General features: G+C 33.0%; 2 protein-coding genes across 2 annotated transcripts in view; both read right to left on the bottom strand.

Moving 5' to 3' along the window:
• Window positions 1-22,651, bottom strand: part of LOC139499581 (endoribonuclease LACTB2-like) — a 273,549-nt gene that overhangs the window by 197,227 nt on the left and 53,671 nt on the right. The window lies entirely within an intron of this gene.
• Window positions 18,816-22,553, bottom strand: LOC139497730 (putative autophagy-related protein 11). The gene is made up of 2 exons (XM_071285965.1): window positions 20,612-22,553; window positions 18,816-19,942 (listed from the first exon to the last, which is right to left on the bottom strand). The coding sequence occupies exons 1-2, from the start codon at window positions 22,551-22,553 to the stop codon at window positions 18,816-18,818; spliced, it is 3,069 nt and encodes a 1,022-aa protein (XP_071142066.1).

Here is a 22,651-nt window from a genome sequence, read left to right as displayed (position 1 = left end):
TTTGTATTCATATTCTAGAAATGTAAATTTTGTTTTTGAATTATATGAGATTTGGGATAAACGTTAACGATAAACAAATTATGTGATGTGCTACATGATGACGCTTTGGACCCCGGTTAGTGTCAGGCTGTAGTACAATTCTAAGCCTTTTTCGCGACTTGGCTGTAGTCGTTTTATAACATATTACTTGGTTATAACAAATTAATAACTCGTTACAACGTTGTTTGTATTAATTAGTAATCATGTAAGTTATGTCATGTTACTTTAACATTGTTTGCATGACACAATTGTTTTGAGGCTGCATAGAACCATATTACTGTTTTTAATTTCTATTTTACTTGGAAACTACGAATGAGAACCAACTATTTTTCTTCTTTGAAACTTTAATAAGTCTTCTTAAATATTCATTAAGAAGTGTTAATTATCATGGAACTGCCTATGTTTGCCCAATGTCCTTTCAATGCAAGATATAGAATAAAAACACGGTGATTCAAATTTTAGAGCATGGATGTTGTTACTATTTGTTACTTGTAGTATTAAACGGTTATATACATCTATATCATATATAATCCATTGAATGTCTTTGTCGAATTTAGATCAGATTAACATCGAAAATTTGCCATTAACAAAGTTGCAATGCATCTCTTATAAACACTATAATACATTGATATGTCTAACCTTTATATTATAAGACATTAGTGTTCATAATGATAGTAAATACAGACAAGGGACAGCAGTGCCTTAAAAATAAATTTAAGAGAGTATTTGTTAAAGGTAGTAGACATGGTTGATGGGCTGATTGAAGGTTTAAACGGCACTTCCGGAGCACCTGAGACCACGCAGGGTTTTTAGAGTGGTCCATGTTGATCAGTCTTAAGTTTTCTAGGTTGTGTCTTCTTTACTGTTATTTGTCTTTTTATCTCTCTTCTTTGTGATAGAATTGAGAATGAAAACTAGGATTGTGTCAAAGACACAAAAACCAGGCTTATGATCTGAAAAAGCCAAAGACTATCAATGAGTATTGAACGTTACAATGAGCAAATCCCATACCGCAAAGTCAGCTATAAAAGGCCCCGAAATCACAAATATTAATCAATGCAAACGAGAAAACTAATGGTCTAATTTATGTACAAAAAATCAACGAAAAAAAGATGTAACACAATAACACACTATTGATGGATTATTTGTTGGTGTTTTTAGTGCAACTTTTTTGCTATTTCATAGCAAACAATTTTTATTGGTGGCGGAAGTTGAAGGACCCGGAGAAAACTACCGACCTGCAAAAGGAAAACTTTCAATCCTAGTCAATTAACATTGAAGACGATTGGATTCGCGCGGGCGGGAATCGAACTCACAACCTCAGTTTGGACAGGTTAGTAATTACAGCAGTAAAATTACTTAGACCACTTGGCCAACGAGATCTCCTAGCAACACACGACAACAACAGAACAGGATCCTGACTTGGGAAAGACACATACATACAGAATGTGCTCAGGTTATCCATGTTAGCGGGACCTATCCCCTCTAACCTGGGACTGTAGTGTAACAGTAATACATAAGAACGAAATATAAAAATTAGTTGAAAAAGGCTTAACTCATCAGATGGATACATTTCAATATTGTTATTTATATTATTGACGTATTATATTGTCAAACATTGTGTGCAAAGGAGAAATTCGATGAACAAGTTACTTCGATCAACCAAACCTATATTAGAGTTCCGTCTTATTTGTACAAGGGTATAATATTTGGTAAAGAAATACATTAAATTCGGATGAGCATGAGAGGGAGAATTTAAATCCATTGAATACCACATACACGTATGTATAAATGACTTGACGAAGTATTTGTTAGTATCTATACTATTAAACGAGAAGACCTCATTTTTGGTGTCGCTTCTCTTCTTTCCAGAATAAATTAATCAACACGCCTCTGTGTCCTATAGGTACAGTGCATAGTCGCATTTGTCATCCATTCATATGATTATTCAGATTGAGTTATTTTAGGAGAAAAACGAGAAAAAAGGCATCCGGATATTGTCCCGTCATTGTACGAAATTTTAAGTCAGATAAGACTTCCGGATTGCGTTTTTCTGTATACTTTGAACATACATAGGAGAAAAACGAGAAAAAAGGCATCCGGATATTGTCCCGTCATTGTACGAAATTTTAAGTCAGATTAGACTTCCGGATTGCGTTTTTCTGTATACTTTGAACATACATATACTACGAATAAAGTGTATTTTTAGAATTTTATCTGCTATCATTTTCAAGTTTACTATCCACGGTGGTCACAGAGTTTATTAAATAGAGAGGGTCTGTATAGTATATCAATGATCACCATGGATCGATTAGTAAACTTAGAATTGAAAGTAAATACGCTTTATTTATATAGTAATGAATGTTCGTAATATATAGATAAGCGCTAAAATTATTCATGTGAACTTTTGATACTTTTTCTGAAATTCTCCAGTCATTAAATCTTTTACAAAATTCATTTATTACATAAAAAAAAGAAGATGTGGTATGATTGCCATGTTAAGACAACTCTCCACAAGAGACCAAAATGACACAGATATTAACAACTATAGGTCACCGTACGGCCTTCAACAAAGAGCAAAGCCCATACCACATACTCAGCTTCAAAAGGCCCGAAATGACAATGTAAAACAATGCAAACGAGAAGCTTCAAAAGGCCCGAAATGACAATGTAAAACAATGCAAACAAAAAAACTAGCGGCCTTATGTATGTACAAAAAATTAACAAAAAACAAATATGTAATACATAAACAAACGACAACCACTGAATTACAGGCTCCTTACTTAAATAAATGTTCATAACATACTAAATGTATGTTCATATTGAAATTGATAGAAAACCAAAAATTGGGAACTTTGGAAATAAATGTGGAGGGTAAAAAATCATTTTCCTGTCCCCAATAACCTATGACTTTAATATGATACTTTTGCTGAAATTCTCCAGTCATTCTGTATTTTACAAAATTCTTCCAACAACACTTTACATACTTTAAACTACGCTCTGAATGCCCGCGATTTCGCGGGTGTGTTCTAGTACATATGAAAAGAAAGTAGAAATTCTTTTTAAAGAAGAAGACATTTTATAACTTGAAAGGTAATCTTAATTATTTACTTTTTTATGAAAAAAGCATTGTATACATATATATGGGATTTGTAAAAAATGAATGCACTTTTGTTCAAAATTCAGGCGTATCAGAGAGGCAAGATTATTTAATTCAATAGCAGTATAAAAACAAATCCAGAAAAACTGTGTTAAATAAAACAAGCTTATTTGTAAGATGCATGTATGACTAGGACTGATATTTTAGATTTAAGGTGGTACCTAACACTACAGGGAGACAACTCTGTAAAGTCAGCTAAACGTTTTAATTACGTTGTGTTGAAAAGGGAATATAAAGCTTCTCAATGATCAAAATTGGTGTTTGTCAAATTGCTATATAACCAGTGTAATTTTTCTGACAAAACGGTTGGTTCAAAAAAAAAAAAAATTTTATATTTTTATTAAAGTCTCAAAGCAAATACTTTGACAAAATTTTATGAAAATTAAACGAGCCAAATTAATTTTAGTGAAAGTGTTGGGTACCACCTTAAGTTAGTTTGATAGGCAATGCGGAAAGTAACGTGATAATCTAGTCCAATGGGTTTTTAAGTCGTAGTAAATTACAAGCTATTAGAACATTTCAATTATTTATAGCTAACAAGTTTGAATCTTTTTAAAAGTCTATCTAGCATAGACGTAAACATAAATTTGTTGTTCATTTTACACGCACAGGTATCACTCGATTTATTTCACTTGACTGGGCGGGGTTTTACCGGTTCGCTTATAATAAACCAGCCCATCTATATAAAGGTGTTTTAGGATAAACTCATCAATGAAGTGTCCAGTAATTCTTTGGTAAATTCCTTTAATGACACTGATAGGTGATTAGAAATCAGTAATAGTTATAACGGCAATCATCCTTATCACATATATCTTCAAATTGACTGTCCTTATGCAAATTAAAACGTAAGCTCCGTCCGATCAGTTGAAATAACATTGGATATACCATACGTTATATAATTTGAATTATCCAGTCAGGTGGAATAGACACTAAATACTTTTTTATGCATGACAACACATCTGCATTTCACAATAAGGTCCTTTCGGGACATCTCTTTCTGTGGGCGCGGAATGAAAAATGTTTGTTTTTATAAAATTTGATTAAAATGATGTAAACATCATCGACATAAAACAGTATGTGCCTTGTAGATTGTTTAGAAGATCAGCACTAGGAGTGTTATTGTAACTAAGTATAAAGGAAACATAACAAACTACCGTACTCCGAGGAGAATTCAAAACGGAAAGTCCCTATTCAAATGGCAAAATCAAAATCTCAAACACATCTAATGTAGAAACTGGTGGAGTAAACCTGTTGTATAGCTAGCTTAACCCCTCACTTGTATGACAGTCGCATACAATTCAGTTATATTTACAACAAAGTGTGAACAAAACTAACAGACAAAACGAAGAAGACATAATAGGTAAATATGTCACAAATAGGGGATACAGCAGTCAATATTATGTTATAATGTGAATAACTGTAATAACAAACAAATATTTAAACAAAGAAACACAAAAAGGTATATAGACAGAGCACATTAGCAAAAAATAAGACAAGAAAAAAATCACCATAGAACAATGACGGGGTGTATAAGTACCGAGCAACCCCAAATGGATATTACCAAAAATAGACTTAACAGTAAAAGTAGTATTCAAATAGACAAATAAAAAAATATTGTCAACATAAACACGTTATAAAGATGAAAGTCATTGTCAGGACCCAGAATCTATACTTCAAGACCATTGTGTATTATTTTTGAAGTTGGTACGAAATATTTATCAACAAGGTATTGGTACCTTCCGATGAACATGTATTGCAAAAGAACGATAAATATAAGGAGATGTGGTATGATTGATAATAGAAGAAATATCCACCAGGCTTCAAATAAAGATGATTTAAGCAATTATAATCAATTATAGAAAAAAACAATAACAAAAAATGATGGCTGTAATAGGCCAGATATGACAAATATGAAACAGTATAATAGACAACTTTCGACTTCGGTGCATTTCCGTCAAAAACTTAGGTTTTAGTGTACATCCAAAAACTAAACGACAACCAATGAACATGGACATGAACATAAATAATGTGGCGGGATTAAACCTCTGTGTTAGTACTCAATGTATGTTTTTGAAATATTTGATAAAGTCATGTGTACGTCGTGCGATTCAGGATAGTGTGTTCGACTTTTCTTTTTAATCATTTTTGGATCAATAAAATTGAGAAAGGAAATGGTGAATATGTCAAAGCGACAACCAACCGACCATAGAGCAAACAACAGCCGAAGGCAACCAATGGGTCTTCAATGTAGCGAGAATTCCCGCACCCGTAGGTGTCCTTCAGCTGGCCCCTAAAATATGCATAATAGTACAGTGATAATGGACGTCATACTAAACTCCGAATTATACACAAGAAACTAAAATTTAAAATCATACAAGACTAACAAAGGCCAGAGGCTCCTGACTTGGGACAGGCGCAAAATTGCGGCGGGGTTAAACATGTTTATGAGATCTCAACCCTCCCCCTATACCTCCAGCCAATGCAGAAAAGTAAAACAATAACAATACGCACATTAAAATTCAGTTCAAGAGAAGTCCGAGTCTGATGTCAAAAGATGTAACAAAAGAAAATAAATAAAATGACAATAATACATAAATAACAACAGACTACTAGCAGTTAACTGACATGCCAGCTCCAGACCTCAATTAAACTGATTGAAAGATTATGTCTTCATCATATGAATATCAGGTACAATCCCTCCCGTTAGGGGTTTAGTATCATACTATCATAAAATATATGAGAAGAACATAACCCGTGTCATGCCAACAACTGTTTTTTTTAGAAATAAATGTGTTTAGTTCCGATGCAAAGACCCTATCAGTGAATCAATGTTAAAGCCAAAATATGCAATCTTTAATGACCTGACAACAATATCGTAACTATATCCCCTTTTAATAAGTCTATTTAAAGGTTTTGTTAGTTTCTGAGGAGAATACTGACATTTTTGTGCTTTATAAAGAATATTTCCATAAAATTTTGGATGTGAAATACCTGAACGTATAAGATGTCTGCATGTTGAGTTATATTTACGAATTATTTCCTTATACCGGTGATGAAATTTAGTAAATGTTTTGACCAGTTTGTGATATCGAAAACCCTGGTGTAATAATTTTTCAGTAATACATAAATTTCTCTCGCTAAAATCTAATACATTGTTACATACACGAGCGAATCGTACAAGTTGAGATATATAAACACCATAAGATGGTGACAAGGGAACGTCACCATCTAAAAATGGATAATTAACAATAGGAAATGAAAAATCATCTCTTTTATCATAAATTTTTGTATTAAGCTTCCCGTTTATGATATAGATATCAAGATCGAGGAAAGGGCAGTGGTCATTGTTATCATTAGCTTTATTTAAAGTAAGTTCTACAGGATAAATTTCTTTAGTATACATACTGAAGTCGTCATTATTTAGAGCCAATATATCATCCAAATATCTAAAAGTATTGTTAAATTTTTGTATCAAATGTTGTTTTGATGGGTCTTTGCTAATTTTAGTCATAAATTGTAACTCATAACAATACAAAAACAGGTCCGCAATAAGTGGTGCACAGTTAGTCCCCATTGGAATTCCAATAACTTGACGATATACGGAATCTCCAAAGCGAACAAAAATGTTATCAAGTAAAAATTCAAGTGCATAAATAGTATCAAAGCATGTCCAATTGACATAGTTCTTTTGTTTATTGCTACTAAAAAATGATCTAAAAGAGTTTGAACATATGTACTCGCATTCCGACTTTTTAAATGCCCAGTTAATTATGGATGTGAATTTTTTCTTAATAAGAATATGAGGCAAAGTGGTATATAGGGTAGAAAAATCAAAACTTTGAACAGATTCAAAATCACCAATATATGCATGCAATTTATCAAGTACTTCCAACGAGTTTTTGACACTCCAAAAGTAATTAATTCCACTATTTTCAAAGGCCTTATTTGAACAATTTATTATCAGGTTTTTTATTGTACCAAGTGTACTAGTAAGTAAAACAGACAATTTAGTAGTTGAACAATGGCTGGAAGATGAAATAAATCTATATTTGTAAGGTTTTTTGTGCAGCTTCGGAAGCCAGTACATAGTTGGGACTTTCATTGTGTTTGGTTCTGCTTGTAAAGAAGTAGCTAAAAGTTTATGTTTGTTACAGATGTCGTTTTCTGAAAATGAAGTCAGTTGGAATGTTGGTGAATTCGTGATTTCCTTTTGCAGAACCTCTATATAAAATTTACGTCAAACAATAATGATATTATTAGCAGCTTTATCAGCCGGGACAAAAACAAATTCCTTGGCTAGTTCTGTTAGTTTATTTTTGATACGCGAAATAGGGTTTTTATAGTTTTTGTTGAGGGTAAAATGTTCTTTAAAATGTTGTATTCGAATATCAACTATCTTCATTACTGAATTAAAAAAAGAGTCCAAAGATTTTTTGTCAGCTTTTTCCCGTTTTACCCATTTCAAACAGTAGGCGCGGAGTGAGTCGTTGATGATATTACGACACTCATTCCAGTTAACAGTTGACGGGGGACGATATTTAGGTCCTTTACTGAGGAATGATTTTAACTCTCGGTCGCGAACGATGTTAAGGTCTCCTGTTATAACATGGGAAATTGGTCCATAGGTGTATTCTGAATTACTGCAATTACACGACATAGGTGTATTTTCAGTGATATTTACATCTTTACACAATTGGCTATAATTAAACACATATTTTCGGGTAGATTTCTTGTAAATATAACAAATGAGAGGGAGTTCAGTATTATCAAAATATCCAGGAATTTGGTCTTTAACAGAATGGTCGTTAAAAATACCGGCAATATTTACAAAATCAAAACCTTTATTGACATACTTTATTTTAATAAAATGTTTTTTATGATCTTCAGGGCGATCAATTTTTGGAAACAGTTTAGAATAACAATATGCCATTATAATTTGGACAATTTCATACTTAGGACTGTAATATGAAATTGTGTTGCAATCCTCTAAAATTTTATTTAATTTATTTATAGGTAAAGAACAAAGCTTGGTTAACAGATAATGTCTGCCGTTGTTTTTTGAAATGGAAATTAGGTCCGAAATATTTGTATGGTTGGTCCGAAATTTTCTTTGATTGCGATTTTTTCTGCGTCCATGAGAACGATTTTTACGAACAGTTTTAGAAACTATATCCAAAATGTTAACAGAATCGGTTCTTGATATATTGCCAATTCCCATGATATTATCATTAAGACCGAGAGGGTAGACTGTCTGTAATTTTTTAATCCAATTTAATTCATTTATTTTTCGTGATCGTACAAACTTGGTATGAGATTCACCAGGCTGCTTATTTACTACTTCTAAAGGTTGAACTGTTAAATATTTAATAGGATGACTGTCTTCTTAAGATGTTGATAAATGATACTTTTGAATTTATTGGGTCTTTTAAAACGATACAGGTGTTCTTGCGTGCGTTTAGATAAATATCGCCCAGTTTCACCTACGTACTGAATACCGCATCCCGGTTTGTTTCATGTGAGTAAATAAATAATACTGTTTGTTTTTCAAGTAATATCAGTTTCAAAATTTAGAGAAAATGTGCGACCATTAAATGTGGACCTTACTGTATTGTTGGTGGAAAGACGGGGACACGTAAGTCATTTTTTGGCATGACACTTATAGATAGAAGGATAACCACGATTTTTATTGTTAAAAACGTTAGCTATTGTAGTATTTTTAGATAAGCGATTCTGAAGATTGAGACGTGTAGATACCCTTTGAACGAGTTTAGTATTTAATATTTTTCCATTTCTAAGCTTCATATTTGTTTTTTGGTATGTAGATTCATTACAAAGGAGCAAAGACTGGCGTCCAGAATATGTACCATCACACAGTAGATTAAATTGTGTAAAAATGATAAAAACTGTTCGGCTCAAGACGTCAAATGCTTATTGTCATAAGTTACCCGACAAATTTAACAAAAGATAGGGTATATCAAGGTAGCGACTGACGTCTGACTAAATAGATGAATGGGGCTGAATATTAAAATACTATTTTTTGATAGATATTCCTAAAGTAATGAACATAGAGAAGTTCTCGCTCGGACACACACTCCATAATCTAGTATAATATAAGAGCATAAACCTTAAGCACGGGGAGGCACTCTACTGTCTCCACACGGCACTAAAGACAAACTCTGTAAAAAATAAAATTGAGAAAGGAAATGGTGAATATGTCAAAGCGACAACCAACCGACCATAGAGCAAACAACAGCCGAAGGCAACCAATGGGTCTTCAATGTAGCGAGAATTCCCGCACCCGTAGGTGTCCTTCAGCTGGCCCCTAAAATATGCATAATAGTACAGTGATAATGGACGTCATACTAAACTCCGAATTATACACAAGAAACTAAAATTTAAAATCATACAAGACTAACAAAGGCCAGAGGCTCCTGACTTGGGACAGGCGCAAAATTGCGGCGGGGTTAAACATGTTTATGAGATCTCAACCCTCCCCCTATACCTCCAGCCAATGCAGAAAAGTAAAACAATAACAATACGCACATTAAAATTCAGTTCAAGAGAAGTCCGAGTCTGATGTCAAAAGATGTAACAAAAGAAAATAAATAAAATGACAATAATACATAAATAACAACAGACTACTAGCAGTTAACTGACATGCCAGCTCCAGACCTCAATTAAACTGATTGAAAGATTATGTCAATGTCAATAAGATAGCAACAAAACAACACAAAAACAGTCTCTATAGGCCTAAAAAAGATTCACATCGACCTCGATTCCATAAATAGGATGTGAACTTTTGTGGAAATCCTTTGCACCATTTTTTTCTTTTTTAATTGCCTTGAATCAAGATTAGTGTTGTGGTGTATTTTGTTGCGTTGTTTCTGCATTGGTGATTTTCGTTGTATCTTTTCTTGTATAATGGAAAGAAAACGTAAAAGAAACCTAATAGGACAATGGTGTATTGACAAAATCCGATATTGAAACCAGGTTACTAAAATAGAAACTTGTATATACTTTATTTTTCATGAAAAACATTGACAAAATCTCTCACTATACAAAGCCTGTCTCGTCCTTTAACAATGCTCAAGGATTTGTATAGTAAATCCTTGCAATACTGATATGCTGTTTGGTATCTACATAGAAAAAGCATTATATCTCCTAGAATTTAAATCAATAAATACGAATTGATGTGCTAAAAGTGGCGAACAATTAGTAGCCTACAAGGATATATACAATTTGCACAGTGCCCTCACCAAGTTAGTCGTAGTCATACCCTAAGGTTTTCAAAATCAAAATGCCTACGCTGCTTCAAATATCATGCCGCTTAATTCTTCTCTGAAAATTCAATTCCTCTTAATTTTGCATAGTCAGCTATGAAAGGCCCCGAAATGACAATATAAAACAATTCAAACGAAAAAAACTAACGGCCTTAATGTACAAAAAATAAACGAAAAAACAAATATGTAACACATAAACAAACAACAACCACTGAATTACAGAATGTGGCGGGGTTTAACATGTTAACAAGATCCCCCTAAACTGGGACAGTGGTATAACATTACAACATAAGAACGAGAACTTACTATAAACATCCTCTGAAAAGGCGTAACTCCTCAGATGGACACAAATATACAAGTGGACTTGGCCGGGAACTTGTACATCCCAATAACAAAAAGACACTAGGTACAGATCTGAGAGTACTCCGTGCAGTTAACCGACAGCTATGTCAAAGCCACTAACAACTAATAAAAGAATCATGCATCTAAGACGTAAAGCATTGATGATATTATAATAATCTAGACGGTAACACATTATGTTGTGCATATCTCCTGTTGTCCATTCATCAGGTATCAAGCTGGTATTGATGATTGTTGAAAAATTGGTGAATAATAAAATGATAGCTGCTAATTCATTTTATATATTTTGTATGTCTATTTGTTTTTACATTCTATGGCCTATTTCTTCTGGCCCTCATGCTTTTTATGTATTAAATCCATATTCTAATTTTGTTCTAGCACATATATACTTAAGTGATTATGTCTATCCATTTTGAATGTAACAGTTTATTTCAGCTCGTTTATTTAGTGGTACACATTTAGTTGATGTCTTCTTAGTTGATACAATTATAGTGAAATGTTCATTCAACGTTTTTGCTCTGTAATGGTAGTTTTCTGTTGGTACTAAGATCTGCTTGAGTCTTTAGTGGTATACTTTGCGAGAGTTCTTTTTTATCTAACCTGGCCCTGCTAAGTGAGATTTTCTCGTCACTTGGCGTTCGTTGTCCGATTTCGTCTTCGTTAACTTTTACAAAATTTCTCAGTCTCTAAAACTACTGAGCCAAATGTTATTGAACATACGTCTTTTACGGAGTCGCCTGATATTTCTGGTTAAATTTTGCAACGATTACCATTGGTGTATCTAATTTAAAAACTGTGTTGGATAACCCTGCCTGTCAGCCATGTTTGCCGAAATGGCTTAAATTAAAACATAGGGATAAAATGCAAGTGCTGCCTATTAAAAACGCTATGAATAACGAAAACCTGATGTGAAAAACATGTCTAATCTGAAATCGGACTCGGACTTCTTTTAAAATGAGTTTTACAGTGTGTATGCTTTATATGTGTTTCTTTATTCTACATAGGCTAGAGGTATAGAGGGAGAGTTGGGATCTCACAAAACATGTTTAACCCCGCCGCATTTGTGCGCCTGTCCCAAGTCAGGAACCTCTTGCCTTTGTTAGTCTTGTATAACTTTTAAATTTAATCTCATTTATATGTTTTAGAGTTTAGTGTGACGCCCATTTTCACTGAACTAGTACACAATTTTATTTATGGGCCAGCTGATACCACCTCCGGGTGCGGGATTTTCTCGAAGACCCATTGGTGGCCTTCGGATGTTGACTGCTCTTTGGTTGGGTTTTTGCCTCTTTGACATACTCCCCATTTTCATTCTAAATTTTATTAGAATGTTCAACCTAATGTCTATTCACGTAAAAACAGTCAATGACTTCTTACAGGAGTTATCGATCCCTTACATGACGAATTTTCTCACTTGCATGTTCGCCTGTTATATTGAAATATATGGTAAATAGAGAAAACTTTTAATAGCATTAATTGCCAGCAAGACAAGATCTATTGATGTTCATAGTTCTGTATTTTCCCCATTAAACTCCGTCTAATAATAAAAAAGTTTCTTTCCGTTTCCGCTTCCGTCCCGTTTTCCGTTTCCTCCGTTTAGCAACACCCAAACATTGGGTTACACTAATGTCCTGACAATGTCCTGACAATGTCCTGACAAAGTCCTGACAGAAATGTAAATGCCTAATACTTTTTTGTTATTGGAAGGATTTACTTGAAATTTGGAATCAAGCAAGATGAGAACTTATATTTAATAAATAAAATTAAAAAAATTAAAAAAAAAAAATTTAAGACTTAGAAAACTTGACCTGACCAACTTGACCTCGAAAATGCTATTGTCCTGACAATGTCCTGACAGAAATGTAAATGCCTAATACTTTTTTGTTATTGAAAGGATTTATTTGAAATTTGGAATCAAGCAAGATGAGAACTTATGTTTAATAAATAAAATAACAAAATTAAAAAAAAATAATTTAAGACTTAGAAAACTTGACCTGACCAACTTGACCTCGAAAATACTATTGTCCTGACAATGTCCTGACAGAAATGTAAATGCCTAATACTTTTTTGTTATTGAAAGGATTTATTTGAAATTTGGAATCAAGCAAGATGAGAACTTATATTTAATAAATAAAATTAAAAGAATAAAACAAAAATAATTTAAGACTTAGAAAACTTGACCTGACCAACTTGACCTCGAAAATACTATTGTCCTGACCGATATGAAACGGCTAAAAAATAATTTATTATTGACAGGATAGACTTCAAATTCGATACCAAGGAAGATTAAATCATTTATTACAAAAATATAAGAAAAAAAATAGAAAAAAAATATTTTAAGAGTTAGAAAACTTGACCTGACCAACCACGTCCAACCGTGACAAATGTCCTGACCGATATAAAACTGGTAATTTATTTCTCAAATTCGGTCGGATTGACTTCAAATTTGACACAAGACAAGAAAGTAACATTGAGTAAATACTCATTTGAAAAAAAATAGGGGGGAAATACTTTAAGGGTAAAAAAAACTTGACCTGACGAACATCGACTTTGTTATGAGTAAATGACCGATATAAAAGTGCTAATACTTGCAACAGTGTTGGTATGATTGAGTTCTTAATTGAAACCAAGTCAAATTGTAACGTTTTTATTTTTATACTTGCTGCAATAAATTGGAAACAAAATATTTCAAAGGAAATAAATACTTGACTTAACCCCTTAAACTTAATACACAAACAACAACATTTTTAGTTCTTACCTTATATTGTAATTGAATTTATATATTTCCTATCCATAAAATACAACATCCAAAGCAAATAAATTTTGTTAAATGAAAAGATAGGGGAAATATGAGTTGCTGAGTGACTGTGAGTATTGTTTACCCCTTTGTAACACAAATCTACTTAATTTGATTAATAATTCAGATTGACTAATGAAACTAATTATTGAATTATTAACCTCTGTCAATTAAAAACTATAAAAATGTATAGTGATTAGCTAGCTACCTACTGATTTTAATAACTAAGTTAATAGAAAGTTTTCTTTTTCTTCTTGGTGCAATAACTAAGTTAAAAAAATGTATTAAAATAAAGGCAAAGAAAGGTGACAAGAATCAATAAAATTAAAACACACCTACATTAATTACTATAATCATAATTTGGAATGTTTTCTTTACAATCAATAAATTTTGTTTTATCTAGTTATTGAGTGATTATACATGTCATATAAAAGCAGGAAATGGGCTTCGTTTTGTTTGAAAAGGATGTGTATACAAGCATATACATTAATATTATATTGGAATCACAAAGAAATACAATAAATTAACACACAATTTTCTCTTACAGAAAAATGATTCAATCAAATTAAGTTCCAACAGAACAATTAAGTCACAAATACCTACCCATGCAATAAAATAAACAATACACAATAATAATTTCAATAAAATACACAATACCGTTAAAAAGTACAATACAAAGAATAATTATATTACAATACATAATACAACACAATATACAATACAACACAATATACAACACAATACACTATACAACACAATACACTATACAACACAATACACTATACAACACAATACACTATACAACACAATACACTATACAACACAATACACTATACAACACAAACTTAAATACAGAATACACAATATAAATTTGAATTACAATACAATACACATTACAACACAATAAACAATACACAATACAACACATTTCAATAACAATACAAATTTCAATGACAAATACAAATTTCAATTACAATACAAATTTTTATAACAATACAAATTTCAAGTACTGAGACTATCTAACACATAAACGGCACTATCCTTTTTCGTTTGCAGAGATGTAATCCAATGAGATTTTCCGGTATGGTGAATTTGCACACATGGTGTATCTTGACTGATGAATGTCCCGAAATTTTCTGTCCAACACTGTTTATCTTCATCGAAAAGAGGCGCTAAACCTGTTGGTTGTAATCAAGATATAAGTGGGAATTGTTTCGCTATTATATTCATGCTCACATTTATAATTTCGGAACATAGCCATGAATTATTTTCCAACATAAGTTTGTGTTCTGAATTTAAACTGGCTACCCAAGGTGTACAATGTATGGTTTGAACTCTTAGCGTTTGTTGCTAATTTTCGCTTTTTCATCGGAAGTCGGCAGGTTTATACTCTTCGGTGACACAGACGGCGATATTAGCTGTATTTCATCCTCATCCTCTGAAAATCGCAATTTATTTCCCTTTTTAGGTGTTTCACAAGTGTTCGTATCCTGTTCCTTACATTTCAATTTATTTTTTTTCTTCGATTTAGGTGTTTCCGTTGTGGACGATTGTTTTCCTGGTGTTTCTGGCATATCTATATTTTCCACTATTTCCGAATTTTGCGCTGGTATAACTTCGGTGTTATAATCAGTCTTAATGATAGCACAAGTTCATAATTTAATTAATTGGATTAACAAATAGGTCATTAATCTAATCATCACAAGCCCCTAATCAGATTAACTAATAGAGCAATAAGAGAATGTTAACATGAATAAACAATATTCACATTCAGCAACTGGGACTGAGCCTAACACTTTTCTTTCCTTCATTTCAACTGTATCTCTCGTGTTCAATGTCGTTTTTAATATTATTGTGATCGGATATTTTAATTGCACTAATTTAAGGTAAGAGGTTAACAAGTTAGAAAACTTATCAAGTCCTACAGTGGTCAGGTCAATATTATTTACCCTTGCAATAATTGTTCACTTTTTTTCTTTTAGTCATTTAAAAATTTAATAAGATAATGATAGTTTTCAAACTTAAAGACATTTATTTAAGTAGTTAACATAGTCATTCTATTTTTTAAAGATACATGCCTTTTTTCGGTGAATAGCCTATAATGGTCAGGTCAAGTTTTTTGGTCTTTTCAACATTTTTTTTCTTTTTTTTTATTTCTTTGTTAAATGTTGCAAACTTCTTTACTACTCAATTTGAATTCATTCATTACAATAACAAAATAGATAGAATCATTTTTATATCGATCCGGACATGAGTCGCGGCAAATGTGTAGTTGGTCAGGTCAAGTTTTCTAACTCTTAAAACTATTTTTTTTAATTTTTTTTTCTTATATTTTTGTAATAAATGTTTTAATCTTCCTTGGTATCGAATTTGAAGTCTATCCTGTCAATAATAAATTATTTTTTAGCCGTTTCATATCGGTCAGGACAATAGTATTTTCGAGGTCAAGTTGGTCAGGTCAAGTTTTCTAAGTCTTAAATTATTTTTTTTTTATTTTTTTTATTTTATTTATTAAATATAAGTTCTCATCTTGCTTGATTCCAAATTTCAAGTAAATCCTTCCAATAACAAAAAAGTATTAGGCATTTACATTTCTGTCAGGACTTTGTCAGGACATTGTCAGGACATTGTCAGGACATTAGTGTAACCCCCAAACATTATCATTTGTAACTTGTATTGCATAACTTCCTCCAATAAAGGAGCACCTCAATCAATGAGTATTCCACCACCAGTTCGAAAGTATATATATCTTAATCTTTAAAATATAAAAGTCACACAGGTAGATATCTATCATCATTAAAAGGAATATTTAAAATGTTTTGTATATACACATGTATCGGCATAAAAATATGAGCTAGTTCAACGTCATTAAATTTAAAATTTAAAATACTTCCTCGATATTTACAGTTTATTTACATGTATATATATATATGCTCAGCATAAATCGTTCTTCTGCATGTTTGCTGGTTTTATTTAGGATAGTTAACCTTTATCTGTATACAGTGTAGTGTGGCCACGTACCCACGCTTACTGCTTCATAGGACTTTATTGGGCTGAGTTGTAGTATTATAGTTTCATTAAAGTGTGGCGAGATCCACGCTTATTCTCTGATAACGATATATATTTAGCATCTTCAGTAAAGTGTGGCGAGATCCACGCTTTAGAAGGCATTATAGGATATGGTTGAGTTAACAAGTATGGCGAAAACCACGCTCATTTTGTATTTATGTCGAGATTCCTTTATCGATGTGTCCGTAGAGTGTGGCGTAACCCACGCTCACGGTGTCTTTTAAGCTAACTTGATGTTGGATCGATATCATTGAGAATTCTCGACCTGCTTGTGTGTAGTAGAAAGCATAGTCTCCTTGATTGAAATTCTATGTCCATTAGGATTGAATTGTCACAACTGGGTTCCAGTAATCCAATTGTGCTTGAATCAATTATCACTTGGATAAGGTCTACTTCGCTACCGTTGTGTTTGAATTGAATACTGAGCTTTTCATGTAGCAGTTGGATATTGCTTAAGATTGATTTTCTCTGGTTCGACAGTGCAGGACAGAGTAGTAAGAAATGTTCCAAGGTTTCATCTGATGTTTGACACAAAGGACACGTTGCCAATAGTCCTTTGTTTTTTGAATGCCTTGTTCTGTCAGCCATGAGTATATAACTTCCTGTTGCTATTCTTAATTTTACGGGTATTCTCATAGCTTCTTGCATGGAATTACTAGCAGATAGGTTTACTAATACATGTGTCTTTCCTGGTATATATTGACTATTTAAATACTTTAGTGAGGGGTACAGCTTACAATGACCCTCGATAAAATGTTTCCAATACTTTGATACTTCTTTATTTACCATGGTCTTCCATTTTAATTTTTGAATTTGACTGTCTAATAGATATAAGGCGGATGGTAAGTTGTATTTCGCTAGAATCGTTTTAACAATAATAAACCAGCTGTTACTATCATCTGTTTTCATAAGTAGTTGTCTATATGCAATTTGTTTTTCTAAACTATTTTGTGGTTGTCTAGATATATTTCCAAATAATGATAAAATCTTTTTATGTATTTGGCCCTCTATTGGTAGTTGTCCAGAAAGAATATATATGGCGGGCGTAGCTGTACTTGTTGGTAAAGAAAGTAATTGTTTAATGCATTTTTTGTGGAATATGTCAATAATATCCAAGTTTTTTCCTGTAGGAGTTACTAATTCCAGGCCGTACAGAAGTACAGGAATGACATAGATGTTAAATATATGTAGTAAGGATTGTATGTCCAGTCCATTCTTCCCATGCAAACCAGCTGGCATTAAACTGTACATGGCTCGTCTAGCTTTTTTCACGTTTTCATACAACGGATTAGGATCATCTGGTTTTGATGTGCGTAAGACCCCCATATGGGTTGTTTGGCTAACTATTGGCATTATTGAGATACCTATACTCCATGGAAAGGAAGGTTCTTGTTGTTTTCTACGATTTGGATACACTGGCAATATAACACTCTTCACTGGTTGAAGCTTATATCTCTCCCTTTGACTGTAGTTGTATGCCATGTTAATAAGTACCTGTAGTTCCTCAGGGTTGTCGCTCATTAGTGCCACATCATCTGCACAAGTCGGAGCTGCGCAACAAATGGATCCTATTTTTGCTCCCAATCCTGAGTGCTCGATATCTGTTAGGAGATTATTGATGTACAGCTTGTACAGGTCGGCGCTCAGTATACCACCTTGTTTTACGCCTTGACATATTGAGAATGGTTCAGATATTAGACCATTAAATTTAACTACACTGCTAGAGTCCATGTGAAGACTATGTATAAGTTTCCATAGTAGCCCCTCTACCCCTGCTATGTATAGCTTTCTTAGGATACTCTCATGCGTTACCACATCAAATGCCGATTTAGCGTCTAGAAGCGCTATATATATTATTTTACCAGCATCCCTGCACTCTCTGATAAATTCTTCTATAAAGAAGGAGCAGTTCATTGGAGCTGAGTTCACAGTAAATCCTCTTTGTAGTCTATTTTGTTCCTTAAATATTTTAGGTTGGACCTTAGCCTTTGCTACAGACTCAATTAGTTTCAGCAGTATTGGCATGATAGTTATCCCTCTATAGTTAGTGGCGTTCTTGTTACTTCCTTTGTTCTTGAATACAGGAGTGAGGAGACCCATTTTGAGTATTTCAGGTATTACTCCTAATTTGAATGATGATACTATCATATTTTTTTATAACTGTTTGCAGCTTATCACCACCATATTTGATATTTTCAGAGGATATGCTGTAAATGTCTGGAGATTTGTTTATTTTCAACCCATTTATGGCATCTTGAACATCTTTTTCAGTTACAGAGATGGTATTAGTTTGATTGTTACATATATCAATTATATTGTCTAGATCTAATGCTAGCTGTTTGTAATATTCGTCGTCATATTCAGGATCATTTGCTGGTTGAGCTAATTTATTGAAATGCTGTTTCCATCCAACTATAATTTCATTGTCAGATTTATATATATTATCTTGTACATTAAGTTCGGATATACAATTCTTCAGCTTTCCTTTTTTTTTACCAAGCAACTTGTAAAATACTTGATCATGTTTAGTTCTAGCATCTAGAATTTCTTGTCTATCGTTGAGTACTTTCATCGCTATCTCTATTCTACATGTTTTTCGAAGTTCGTATTTCGCAAATTTCATATCACAGTATATTTTGTTGTTCGGTGATGTTGGTCTTTCATTTGCTTTCCATTTTGCAAAAGCTTCTTTACATCTTTTACTCGCTTGATTTGTTTTAAAGGATCTTATCTTAGGTTTTTGTTTCTTTCGGTTGTATACCTTGGCTCTAGGTGCTGATTCTATTGCTGCATTTTTCATAATGGTATTAACTTGTGTTATAACTTTAGTTAGCTCCTGACCCGATTGAATCTCACTTGAAATAGCTGTTAGTGACTTGTTAACATTTTCCTCATATAGATTCACGTCAATAGTACTCCATTTAATTTTCCTATTAGTAGGCAATATTTTTGTACTTTGTTGCCTATGTTCTATTTTGACATTTAGTCTGCAGTTTATAGGATAATGATCAGAGACTAAAGAACTACAGGAGTCAAGTTTAAGATAACTGGAATTGTTCTCAAACAGCTCTTTATCTAGAAATATGTAGTCAATTGAGGATATTTCTTCATGCTTATAGTTTATGAATGTTCGGCCCATATCTTTTGTATATAAGCAGTGGTCATCCATTAATGCTCTAACTGCCTCGTAGCGTTTTGATTCACTTTTATCAATTATATTTTCATTTATATCGCCACCTATAACAATATGATGTGTATTATTGTATTGAGAGCAGAGCGAGTGAAGTTGTTCAGTACAATCTAGAAATTCAATCAATTTTTCAACTCTATTATCCTTGCATGGCATATAAACACAAATCACCAGAATGTCTTTACCACATGTATTTGTTATTTCAATACATTGAATTCTGTTATTAGTACAGTCTACCTTAGTGATTTTGTGATCGATGGTCTTTTTCCATAATATACAAACCCCCCCCCCCCCCCCCCCCCCCCCCGTATCCTCTTGGTAAGTGGGTAGGTGGTAGCGGATCATCAGAATCAACTGCTTTTCCAATACCATTAAAATCAATATGAACATTATCTAAAAGTGGTAGCTGACAGTCGAATAGCCAGTGTTCTTGCAGCAACACAATATCATAGTTAAAAAGAATTTCAGAGAATAATGGATCACAGGTTTTGATATTTTTACAGTTAAAAGATAAAATGTTTAAGTGGTAAACTTTAAAATCGCTATTTACATTTCTCATTATTGCTGGTGCTAACTTCCGTTGTGTAAGAGTCTTTCCTGATGAAAAAAATTTTGATCCCTATAATTGTTTAATCCTGGCCTGGGCATCTCGGTAGGTGTGTATAAAATTGGACAACCATGAACAAGTTTCGTTCTGTCTTGCAAGTTTATCATACCCGAAGTAAACATATTCGAGTTGTTCATTAAAGAGGGTGGATGTTGTTGCATTGCATTCCCTTCTTTATTACTTGCTGTGTAATATTTATATTGCGATGGTTGAGATACACGACTCAGAGGAGGCTGATGTACAACATTTATTGCTGGAGGTGGATGAGAGACATGATACTGCGGAGGCTGATGTGCGCCATTTATTGTCGGTGGTGGATGAGAGACATGATACTGTGGAGACTGATGTATGACATTCATTGCCAGAGGAATAGCCTCAGAATTTCTAACAGTGCCTCTATGTTCTGTACTTGTGTTGGTATACACCTGTTCCTTTGCAAATGTTTCATTTGTATTACCTTTTGGCAGCATATCGTTTGATACGGTTGACTGTACAGGTATTTGTTCGCTTTCGAGTTGGTTTATTTGAGCATCCACCTTCTGCAGTATTAACTTTGTCATTCTTTCACGCATAGCTAGTAGCAAATCATCTGTTTCAGTGACACATTTCTGGTGACAGCAGTTTTGTACTGGTGAGTTGGCATCTGTTCTTTTGGATTCAGACTCAGTATCTTCTAGTACAACTATTTTTCTGTTAAGAATTCTTATTGAGTTTTCCAATTCTTTTATTTTAGTTTCTTGCATGAGCATGGCGGATTGAAGGCGGATATTTTCAGCGTTAAGTTTTGAATTTCTCATTTCCCTCAATCGGATGTCATCTTCTCGTTTCTTCAGCTTTAACTCAAGTTGTCTTAAATCTTTAAATTTTATTTGTGCGTCATCAGTTGTTTTGCTCTGGTTTATACACACATCTTCTGTTTTGTTATTAGATCTTGTACTTTGTTCAACAATTGTGCCGTCTTGAGGTTTGCTGTTTGTATTTAAGTTCTTTTTTGATTTTTTTGTTCTTGAAATATTTTCTACTTGTTCTTTTTCTACTGTCATTTTATTGCCAATACAGATTGATGGAGTTTCAGTTTGTACAACATATGGTGTTTTCATGATTGTATCGTCATGATCATTATCAAGTTCTTTTGATGTATCATAGCTTGAGGCTTTCTCAACTTGTTGATCTTGTATTTCTAGGCCAAAGCATGCTTGACATTTTTGTGTTGTGCAGTTTGTAGCTATGCATGTTAAGTGTATAACATTGTTACAGCTATCACAAACAGTTTCATCAGATTCTTGTATATCATTGTCACAATTAGAGCATATTTGCATGGATATTTCTTCATTCAGCAGTATCTCTGCACTAGTTGGCATTTGTGAATTTACCAAGGCTAGACATTTTTGTGTTGTATTTATCATGCTAGCGCTAATGTTGTCAATTTCACGACTGTTGATTTGGGGTGATGTACTTGAACAAATGTTTTCAATAGCAGTGCTAGTTGGATTTGGACAGGATGAACATGTGTATGACGTATTGTTATTACTTTCAATTTTGTCAATATCAATCGGCCTAAGACCTTCACACCTGTAGTGCACCCACATTTGGCAACTGTTGCACTGTACAGCCCTTGAGATAACATTTCTATTGCATTTTCTACATCTAGCTTTCATGTTGTTATTGGTTGATCTGTTATCCAATATGTATTGCAATTGTTCTTCTAGCAATTTATTAATAGTGCTAGTATTCATTTGTTGGTTATTTACATAGGTATTGCATATCATGCCGTGGATTGTTGGTAATTCATTTTCAATAAAATGAGTTATAGATTTTCCATCAATCAGTAAGGTAGCTTTTGTTGTATAGGCATTTATGGTATAGGATTGGCTGCTTTTTAGTTGAACCTTAAATGTTTTTTGAACTAGTACACCTCTTCTATCATGTTCAGATTGAAATGTAATTTCACCTGCTGAAAGTGGATAACATTGATAATAGCTGGATATTGCAGCAATAAATAACTCAAATGTTGCTAGATCTAATGTAACAGTGAGCCCTCCACTAGTCATTTTATATGATATTTCAGTCCTCTTTGCTGATTCTAGTTTGTTTTGTAGTACTTTATCTATATCAAGAGAGTATGTTTTAGTTTTAGTTTGATTTTGTA

Source organism: Mytilus edulis, chromosome 12 (assembly GCF_963676685.1).
Source record: "Mytilus edulis chromosome 12, xbMytEdul2.2, whole genome shotgun sequence".
NCBI lineage: Eukaryota > Metazoa > Mollusca > Bivalvia > Mytilida > Mytilidae > Mytilus > Mytilus edulis.
Note: the sequence above shows the minus strand (reverse complement) of the source record. Positions and strands in the feature narration are given on the sequence as shown.

Excerpts from the sequence above, each read along its gene's own strand:
- LOC139497730 (XM_071285965.1), bottom strand. The coding sequence starts at position 22,553 with ATGACTAGTGGAGGGCTCACTGTTACATTAGATCTAGCAACATTTGAG. Across the intron at positions 19,943-20,611 it reads CTCGAATATGTTTACTTCGG|GTGGCGATATAAATGAAAAT; the intron begins GTATGATAAACT and ends ATATTGTTATAG.